This window comes from Pseudophryne corroboree, chromosome 1 (assembly GCF_028390025.1).
Source record: "Pseudophryne corroboree isolate aPseCor3 chromosome 1, aPseCor3.hap2, whole genome shotgun sequence".
NCBI lineage: Eukaryota > Metazoa > Chordata > Amphibia > Anura > Myobatrachidae > Pseudophryne > Pseudophryne corroboree.
This window is the reverse complement of record NC_086444.1, coordinates 421,726,565-421,736,873: the sequence shown is the minus strand read 5'-3', so window position 1 is coordinate 421,736,873 and position 10,309 is coordinate 421,726,565. Positions and strand designations below refer to the sequence as shown.

General features: G+C 44.0%; 1 protein-coding gene across 2 annotated transcripts in view; it reads right to left on the bottom strand.

Moving 5' to 3' along the window:
• Window positions 1–1,645: 1,645 nt before the first annotated feature.
• SEC14L2 (SEC14 like lipid binding 2) overlaps window positions 1,646–10,309 on the bottom strand; it is a 156,469-nt gene continuing 147,805 nt past the window's right edge. For both annotated transcript variants that reach the window (XM_063913384.1, XM_063913385.1), the window contains exon 12: window positions 1,646–4,785. In XM_063913384.1, the coding sequence (XP_063769454.1) occupies window positions 4,643–4,785 (143 nt within the window). In that variant the 3' untranslated portion in view covers window positions 1,646–4,642. The remainder of the gene's footprint in view (window positions 4,786–10,309) is intronic.

Below are 10,309 nucleotides of genomic sequence, written 5' to 3'. Positions count from 1 at the left end.
AGTAGAAATATTTTAGATACCAAATGTGAATTAAGGTACCACAATTCCTACATTCCCTCCAATGGAGTAGAGTGGGAACCATGTACCTGTGGCAATAGAGCTTATAGGAATTCTCCCGAATCAATGTAGATATGGAATACCTAGCAATCCATTCCCGAATTATGGAGCAGGTGTCCATCTCTGGAGGGGAACCCAGATCTTCCTCCCATTAGAATTTGCAGTGGGGAGTAGATGCTTCGACTGGGAGGAGGATATAGTTGTATAGCAGAGAAATTATATCGGATTATAAGGGTTTATGATAACAAAGAGTCTCAAAGGAATTCAGGGCGCAGGACAATCCAAACTGAAGAGGCCACTATGGTGTCTCCACTTCATATTGTGCCACATAATAATACCCCAGTTTATATTATGTAACATTATAATGCTCTCCAGTTCATTTTACACCACATTACAATGAGCAGGTCCAGGGGGCATATCTAGATATATTGCAGCCCCAAATGCAAAAATATGTAAGGGTCCCTATTTACCATCTAATGGTGAAAAATGTGTTTGACAATTGGAACTTTGGCGGGGAAGGTGGTCCCTTCTCAGCTCTAGGCCCCAAAGTAGCTGTAATCCCTGCTCCAAAGGAGGCAATAAAATGCACAGCTGGAGAAAATGAAACACGTTAACCTCAGGAAAGGAGAATTTCACTGTACATCACCTACAGAAATCCAGTCAGCAGCTGCCAACACATCCACCACAAACCTGACCTCTGTGCACACAGTGATAACATCCTCATCCTCCACCCACCATGTAGGACACACTGGGGAGAATAAGATGGATGTGTGCTACAAGAAATGTCCGCAGCTGCAGAGCACACTGATGGCCACATTAAGGCACCTGTGTGCTTTATTACAGAGAGCACGTTCTGTATTGCTAGGGATATGGAATGAATTGCATGAAACCAGTGGAAGGGAGAGAGTTTGAGGGGGTTATTTAAGATGGTACAAAATAGTAGCGTTCAGAATATTTTAATGCACAGTCATGCCTGTAGTAAAACATCTCAAGTTAGAAGGTTCATAGGCTAAATAGCAAACTTACTGGCCATCTGTGCAGGCTTTTTGTGACAGTGTGCATGGTGTGCAGCAGACCTTAAATACTTTGTTCAAGGCACAAACTCCCATCACATAACCTGGCTGTTAACTTTGGTATAATTTCCAAAGAGTAGAGCTGCTGTCACACAGGCTGATTTTTGACACATGCGGCGTGATGTAATGCAATTGATGGTGGTGCCGGTTGCTGGCTGATGTCTGACTTTTTTTTAAAGGGACAATAACTTATAAAGCAAAACCATGCCTGGTAAGTAATTGCCCCTTTAAAACAAGGTCAGAGATCGGTCGGCAACCCGCACCACCGGCAACTTCGGATTGCATTACATCCCACCAATAGTGTGAATGGCAAATAAGACCCAGCTCCAATGAAGCCTATTAGTATAATAATAAGATGACCACCCACATAGGTCAATGGAGGCTATCAGCAGCCAACTTTCATGTGTTTTTCAAGATCACAGCATGTACGGGCAACATACATACCTGCTTTATGTGCTTCTATTCTTTGGTAATATCATATATTATCAAGTTACGGTACAGAAACTCACAGACAATTCTGTTTGCAGATTTATTCAATTTAATATAAAAACAGACCTCAGAAAACTGAAAAACAATTAGGTGCATGATCAACCGTCTATGTCACTTAAGCGTAGGGAGAAATCGAAAACAGTCTATGTCAGTGATAATTGTAAGAAAACATGGGCCTAATTCAGATGTAGTTGATGTAGGTGCGGCATATAGTGCTAAGTACTGATGATGTTTCTTTGCACTTGCAAACCGAAACCGTACTGTACATGTGCAGTATGGGTCCTGCTTCATTGGATGCACTACGGCTGCTGACTGTCAGTTAGGGGGCGGCACTTCCCAAAACGTTTTAGGTGAGTGCAGAGGCCATTATCTCTGTCAGAAGATGGAGATTTCCTGGCCTCTTTGTAGGAACTGCGGTGGCCATCTTGTGCGACCCCTTGTTGCAGGTGATCAGCACGGATCAAAAAATGCAAGCATCAGTTGTCTACTTATATCAGACGCTTTCTGCTGCATTAACACACTAGTGCATCGCTGCTGCTTCTTCCACGTAAGCAGCAGCAATTGCTCCTCCAACCACATCTGAATCAGGCCCCATGTTTGTAAATGTTAATTAAAGTTGACCACAGAACTGCAGATCTGGTTGGCTGTCACAATGTAAGGGGGTACTTTCTACTTCCCGAGTGGCCAGTGAGCCCTCACCTATGATCAAATTGTAAATATAATATTGTTCTGAGGATCACACACAAACACACATGCCACGGAGTATTATTTGTTAGAATAATCCCCATATGTAAACCAGAACTGCATGTGTGGCTACCTTCAGAGTTTGGTTCACGCTGCCCTGAGCTTCCCATACCATACCATACCAAAGTATGTATCTTGCATACTTATCTACAACCCGCTTTCATTGATAGACACAACAAGAAAATGTAAACAACTTATTTGGGATTCAAAATAAAAACATAACAAAATCAGTGTTTTAACCAAGTTCAACATAAGCTGAAAATGAATAGGGGTTTATAATTTATACCTCAGTTGGTAATAGTTGTATGTAGTATTATACATTGTTTTAACTTGAGCACATATAAAACATATGCTGTACTTTATATGGTATGTAAACACAGTACAATATATTGACACCAGATTCTGTGCATGGACACAGCATATACAACATACAGCACATGTTTGTCTATACTCAGGTGAGTTTCCTATGGATTTACAAAAAAAACAATAAACAGTGCAGACAAATTTATCTTTGGGATAGATAAATGACAATTGTATTTCAATTAAATAGACTGCTAGCAATTCAGGTACAAAATCAACTATTCAAACAGTAAACATATACAAACAAAAGTTCAATACTTGACAAAATGTTGGCTTAAAAATCATATTGGATTTGTGATATAATTTACACAAGATGCTACAGTACATTGAGATTTACAGAAATATTAACAGAATTTGTAGTTATGATGTGACACCTGCCTTGTCCAATGCCGCCAGGTGACCGCCCTGCTGATCATTAGATTTGAAAGTCCCAGTGCAATCCCAATAGTTGATCATGCAAGAAGTGTTCATTACCTCTTGCTTGTCAATTTCTTATGCCATTCTCTGTCTGTGACCTCTGCTTGTCAATAAGGTAAAGTCAGTGGGTTTGAATAATTGCTAATAGCAGTTCCTGACAGGTCTATTAGATGTAGTGTCAGCTGAATAACACAAAATATGCTCTTTCACATAGTGGAGTGTTCCAGTTCTACAGTAACAGAACAGAACAGAGGTTCATCTTAGCGGAAATCAGGGGTTGCCTTATCCTGAAAACTATTCTCATTGAATTTAAACTGAACCTTTGTCCAGCGCTTCATCCTAGTGTTAGAACTTCTGTTCTTTGCCCCACTCTGAACCTTGTATTATTCTGATTCTGTCTGCCACAGCCAGGATGATGACTGGAGTAGATAGAACAAATAGAGGGAGCCATCAACTCATCTTCAACCAGCACACTGGTTAAGACCTGACCACCCAACTGACTGGGCTCCCATGTATGGTACTCTCGTATCTCTACTAGAGTGAGGAAGTTGAGATTTCATTTTAAAAGTCATCCCAAGTGGGAAGTTTTTTTTTTTATATCCTCTCACTAATTAATTATTCTAAATATATTTTTGTTTTTTCCATATCATTAAAAGGGAATATATTAGTCAAAAAAACACTAATGGTACTTGGTTATGTGATACCATGAGAGAATCCAGCATAACAGTTAGACCTGGTCAGTCATTAACAACTAACCAAAAGTGACCATGTTTATGTTACACTGTCTTTCTTTTTATTGGTTCTTTCAATTACCTCATCCGGTATTGGCTATTTTTATTTTCAACTAGCCACCCACCACGGGTTTTGCACGGGAGCTGACATGCTTCACTAGAATCGTCACTGCTCGGCTCCCTTATGTCATAGATTAATGTTTCATACACCTAAACCTTCCTCGACAAAATGATCTATAGAATTGTAAAAACCACATCAAGCCATGCCAACACAGGAGCAGTTACTGGCCTATGTGTCACCTATTATATAACATAAGACATAATTATGAAATAACAATCAAAATAATGATACTTCTTTAATTGCAAATCTCTATCTATCTCATGAGATCACTAGAGTGTCTCCAAAAATTATGAAAGAGGGAATTCTCCAAAATAAATCTGGACTGTGTTACAGTGCTTCAAGTATATTTATGCATTCAGTACTTGTCACAAGTTTTATATTTTTACTAGCTATTAGTATGTTCTCTTTTTCTAGAGGCATCTGTGAGCATCACACAAAAGAAAAACTGGTAAACTGAAATGCAATAAGGCATGGGAGGGACTCACACCAGTCCCTATAGTGTGCACGCAGATGCCTTATTGCATTTATACAACCTCATTTGTCTCTTCTATATACCACTGTTATCAAATATTCTCTTTCACTGGGTAGTTTCAGAGTCCTGTATGGGCTTTGCAGAGAGGATGATAATTTATGTTCCCCCCTTCACCTTCCTAAAGGCTTAGACTAGTCTCCAACTTTTCCTCTAGTTTCTGGATCTTCTCTTCAGAACTGCGATCGGGCAGCAAGACCTCCACAGTGTAGCCAATCTTCTTGGCATGAATGAAGCTATATGTATTATCAAAGCGAAGAACATCTGTAGAGGAAGAAAGGAGGATGGTGTAGACAAGAAATATTTAATGTGGAAGCCATACGTACATTCCACACTCAGCTTCAGGATCGGGTGAATTTATTTGATAAAGAAATGGCATTTACTTTTTAAATAAATTAAAAATAACTTTCTATAGTACAGCAGATATAATATTCCTTATCATATATACATGAAAATAGCAAAAAAAAGAAAGAAAAAATAATTATAAAATCATACAATATATGGTTGATCAACGAAGAAAGAACCTTTCAGCTTCAGAGGTAGCTAGTTATTAATGAATAACCATCACCATCATCTTGCCCTCAGGCCCTTACTCTGCTCCGTCTATGTTAGACAACCCCATCCCTCCCCGTTCCACCTCTCCAGTTACAAGCAGGCACAAGTGTCGGCCCTGACTCTGCTTGGCCTATGTTAAACCTCCCCGTTCCACCTCTCCAGTTACAAGCAGGCACAAGTGTCGGCCCTGACTCTGCTCAGCCTACGTTAGACCTCCCCATCCCTTCCCGTTCCACCTCTCTAGTTACAAGCAGGCATAAGTGTCGGCCCTGACTCTGCTCGGCCTGCGTTAGACCTCCCCACCCCTCCCCGTTCCACCTCTCTAGTTACAAGCAAGCGCAAGTGTCGGCCCTGAACCTGAACAACCTACGTTACACCTCCACATCCCTCCCCGTTCCTCCTCTCTAGTTACAAGCAGGCATAAGTGTCTGCCCTGACTCTGTTCGGCCCACGTTAGACCTCCACACCTTCCTGTTCCACCTCTCCAGTTACAAGCAGGCACAAGTGTCAGCCCTGACTCTGCTCAGCCTACGTCAGACCTCCCCGTTCCACCTCTCCAGTTAAAAGCAGGCATAAGTGTCAGCCCTGACTCTGCTCAGCCTACGTTAGACCTCCCCATCAGTCCCCATTCCACCTCTCTAATTACACGCAGGCACAAGAGTCGGTCCTGACTCTGCTCAGCCTATGTTAGACCTTCCCATTCCTCCCCGCTCCACCTATCTAGTTACAAGCAGGCATAAGTGTCGGCCATGATGCGGTAACCTGTACAGCGCTTATATGTAAACAAATTACTTGTCATAGATGTTTAACACATTTTAATAATGATAAAAACATTACACATATATTAAATAAAAGATGTCTTATAAACACAAATTCTCATATGACATATACAGAGATGCCTTGATGCGGCTTTGAGGCTTATTCACACATTTGCGCAAATATGTGTAACCAAGATCTCTGAATCCTAATATTATGTGGGATTTATATCTGGTTACTGTTATCATTCAGGGTGCTGGGGGAAACAATGTCTCTCTTTTTTTCTTGCTTAGAAATACCCCTCCCTTTTTGAGCACCTGAATGATATCATTAAGCTGATTGAGCATCTACCATTATATATGTCTGTTGTGAGAGGCAGAGAGGTTCCTGCATTAGGGGGACGTGCAGGCCCTGACATGCCACATGGAGCATTATGGGGTTGCTCCAAGGTAGGTAGCTCTTAGCTTAGACATATTTAGTAAGGAGCCATTATCATGTGGCTCCTTGCTGGTTAATCATAGACCCAGATTGGGGTAAGGGAGGTGTGGGGTGTGGTGCCTCTGGACTGGCTGAGCTGGATGGTTTTAGTGTGGCATACCTTTACATTCTATTAACACTTTTCACTTATTAATTTTTTAACACTATTTCTCCATTTTAATTACATTTCATTTTTGTATCACCTTCTTTATAGCTTCGGCTTCCTAAATACTAATTTATTAACATTATCGTTTTTTCACTGGTATGCTGCCCTGGGCTTTCTGGCTTATGCTGGTGTTTTGGGGTGCCACACCCTGCACCTAGATATAGCGCTAGGGACCCCAAATATACAGAGACGCCTTGATGCGGCTTTGGGACTTATTCACACATTTGTGCAAATATGTGTAACCAAGATCTCTGAATGTGGGATTTATATCTGGTTTACTGTTATCATTCAGGGTGCTGGGGGAAACAATGTCTCTCGTTTTTTCTTGCTTAAAAACAAATTCTTACCCACTGGAATGTGATAATACACAATATCAGTCCATCATATTTGCCCGTTCCTATGATTCTTCCGGTATATTTGGTAACGCTGATGTTTCCACGGTGAACTGTTTGCTTAATCACCTTGTGGATTGGCACTAAAGTTCCAAGAAATAGTTGTTTTTTTAGGTATTTTTATGCTCACCGCCCGAGGATGTTTTTCATTAACTATGTTGGTATTAGATGATTGGCAGTCTTCCTTTCGGTTGCGGTTTTTAAACCTCGGCAATAAAGTCTTTGGTAACTGTGTAGAATGGGATATTCATGTCCAGTGCACCTTTTAATAAAACGATCCCGGAGCTGGTTCAGGCTGTCTGACGGTAAGTAGTCCTCTGGGTGGATGGGGTCAAAGGCCAACGCATTTCGCTGCTCTATGTGGCAGCTTTTTCAAGGTGATCCTACTGTGTTCATGTGGACATATAAAAACCCCTTCTAGTTGTCTGCTAATTAATTTATGAGTCCAATAATTACTTCACTTAAGATAAAAATAATAGTAACAATAAATTTGTTCATATGGCGGCCATGACTCTGCTCGGCCTACGTTAGACCTCCCCACCTCCCTGTTCCACCTCTCCAGTTACAAGCAGGCACAAGGGTCGTACCCGTTTCTGCTCGGCCTACGTTAGACCTCCCCATCCTTCCCCGTTCCACCTCTCTAGTTACTAGCAGGCACAAGGGTCGGCCCTGACTCTGCTCGACCTATGGCGGTAATTCAGATGTGATCGCTGGGCTGCGTTTTTGCTGTCCTGCGATCGGAAACAATATAACCCACCCAAATCTAGCTCTCTCTGCACATGGTATATCTGCCCCCCTGCAGTGCACATGGTTTTGCCCATTTGCTAACAAATTTGCTGCTGCGATCAGGTCTGAATTAGGCCCCATCTCCACTCCACACCTGTTGCTGGTGCACTGTGATGACTTTACAAAAAATAAGAATTTACTCACCGGTAATTCTATTTCTCGTAGTCCTTAGTGGATGCTGGGGACTCCATAAGGACCATGGGGAATAGACAGGCTCCGCAGGAGACTGGGCACTCTAAAAGAAAGATTAGGTACTATCTGGTGTGCACTGGCTCCTCCCTCTATGCCCCTCCTCCAGACCTCAGTTAGGGAAACTGTGCCCGGAAGAGCTGACACTACAAGGAAAGGATTAGGAATCCAGGGTAAGACTCATACCAGCCACACCAATCACACCGTATAACTTGTGATAACCATACCCAGTTAACAGTATGAACAACAACTGAGCCTCAATCAACGGATGGCTCATAACAATAACCCTTTAGTAAGCAATAACTATATACACGTATTGCAGAAGAAGTTCGCACTTGGGACGGGCGCCCAGCATCCACTACGGACTACGAGAAATAGAATTACCGGTGAGTAAATTCTTATTTTCTCTGACGTCCTAGTGGATGCTGGGGACTCCGTAAGGACCATGGGGATTATACCAAAGCTCCCAAACGGGCGGGAGAGTGCGGACGACTCTGCAGCACCGATTGAGCAAACTCAAGGTCCTCCTCAGCCAGGGTATCAAACTTGTAGAACTTAGCAAATGTGTTTGAACCCGACCAAGTAGCAGCTCGGCAAAGCTGTAAAGCCGAGACCCCTCGGGCAGCCGCCCAAGAAGAGCCCACCTTCCTTGTGGAATGGGCTTTTACTGATTTTGGATGCGGCAATCCAGCCGCAGAGTGAGCCAGCTGAATCGTGCTACAGATCCAGCGAGCAATAGTCTGCTTCGAAGCAGGAGCGCCAACCTTGTTGGCTGCATACAGAATAAACAGAGAGTCAGACTTTCTGACTCCCGCCGTTCTGGAAACATACATTTTCAAAGCCCGGACTACGTCCAGCAACATGGAATCCTCCAAGTCCCTAGTAGCCGCAGGCACCACAATAGGTTGGTTCAAATGAAACGATGATACCACCTTAGGGAGAAATTGGGGACAAGTCCTCAATTCTGCCCTGTCCATATGGAAGATCAGATAGGGGCTTTTACATGACAAAGCCGCCAATTCTGACACACGCCTAGCCGAAGCTAAGGCCAATAGCATGACCACTTTCCACGTGAGATATTTTAGCTCCACGGTCTTAAGTGGCTCAAACCAGTGGGATTTCAGGAAATCCAACACAACGTTAAGATCCCAAGGTGCCACTGGTGGCACAAAAGGAGGCTGAATATGCAGCACTCCCTTTACAAACGTCTGAACCTCAGGCAGTGAAGCCAGTTCTTTTTGAAAGAAAATGGATAGGGCCGAGATCTGAACCTTTATGGACCCTAATTTGAGGCCCATAGTCACACCTGACTGTAGGAAATGCAGAAAACGACCCAACTGGAAGTCCTCTGTAGGGGCCTTCCTGGCCTCACACCAAGCAACATATTTCCGCCATATGCGGTGATAATGCTTTGCTGTCACATCCTTCCTAGCTCTTATCAGCGTAGGAATTACTTCATCCGGTATACCCTTTTCCGCTAGGATCCGGCGTTCAACTGCCATGCCGTCAAACGCAGCCGCGGTAAGTCTTGGAACAGACAGGGCCCCTGCTGCAACAGGTCCTGTCTGAGAGGCAGAGGCCATGGGTCCTCTGTGACCATCTCTTGAAGTTCTGGGTGCCAAGTCCTTCTTGGCCAATCCGGAACAATGAGTATCGTTCTCACTCCTCTTTTTCTTACTATTCTCAGTACCTTGTGTATGAGAGGAAGAGGAGGAAACACATATACCGACTGGAACACCCACGGAGTTACCAGTGCGTCCACAGCTATCGCCTGAGGGTCCCTTGACCTGGCGCAATATTTTTTTAGCTTTTTGTTTAGGCGGGACGCCATCATGTCCACCTGTGGCCGTTCCCACCGATTTGCAATCTGCTCGAAGACTTCTTGATGAAGTCCCCACTCTCCCGGGTGGAGGTCGTGCCTGCTGAGGAAGTCTGCTTCCCAGTTGTCCACTCCCGGAATGAACACTGCTGACAGTGCTTGTACGTGATTCTCCGCCCAACGAAGAATCCTTGTGGCTTCCGCCATCGCCACCCTGCTTCTTGTGCCGCCCTGTCGGTTTACATGGGCGACTGCCGTGATGTTGTCTGACTGAATCAGCACTGGTTGGTCTCGAAGCAGGGGCTCCGCTTGACTCAGGGCGTTGTATATGGCCCTTAATTCCAGTATGTTTATGTGCAGACGAGTCTCCTGACTTGACCACAGCCCCTGGAAGTTTCTTCCCTGAGTGACTGCCCCCCCATCCGCGGAGGCTTGCATCCGTGGTCACCAGGACCCAGTCCTGTATGCCGAACCTGCGGCCCTCGAGAAGATGAGCACTCTGCAGCCACCACAGAAGAGACACCCTGGCCCTCGGGGACAGGGCGATCAGCCGATGCATCTGAAGATGCGATCCGGGCCACTTGTCCAACAGATCCCACTGAAAGATCCTGGCATGGAACCTGCCGAAAGGAATGGCTTCGTATGACG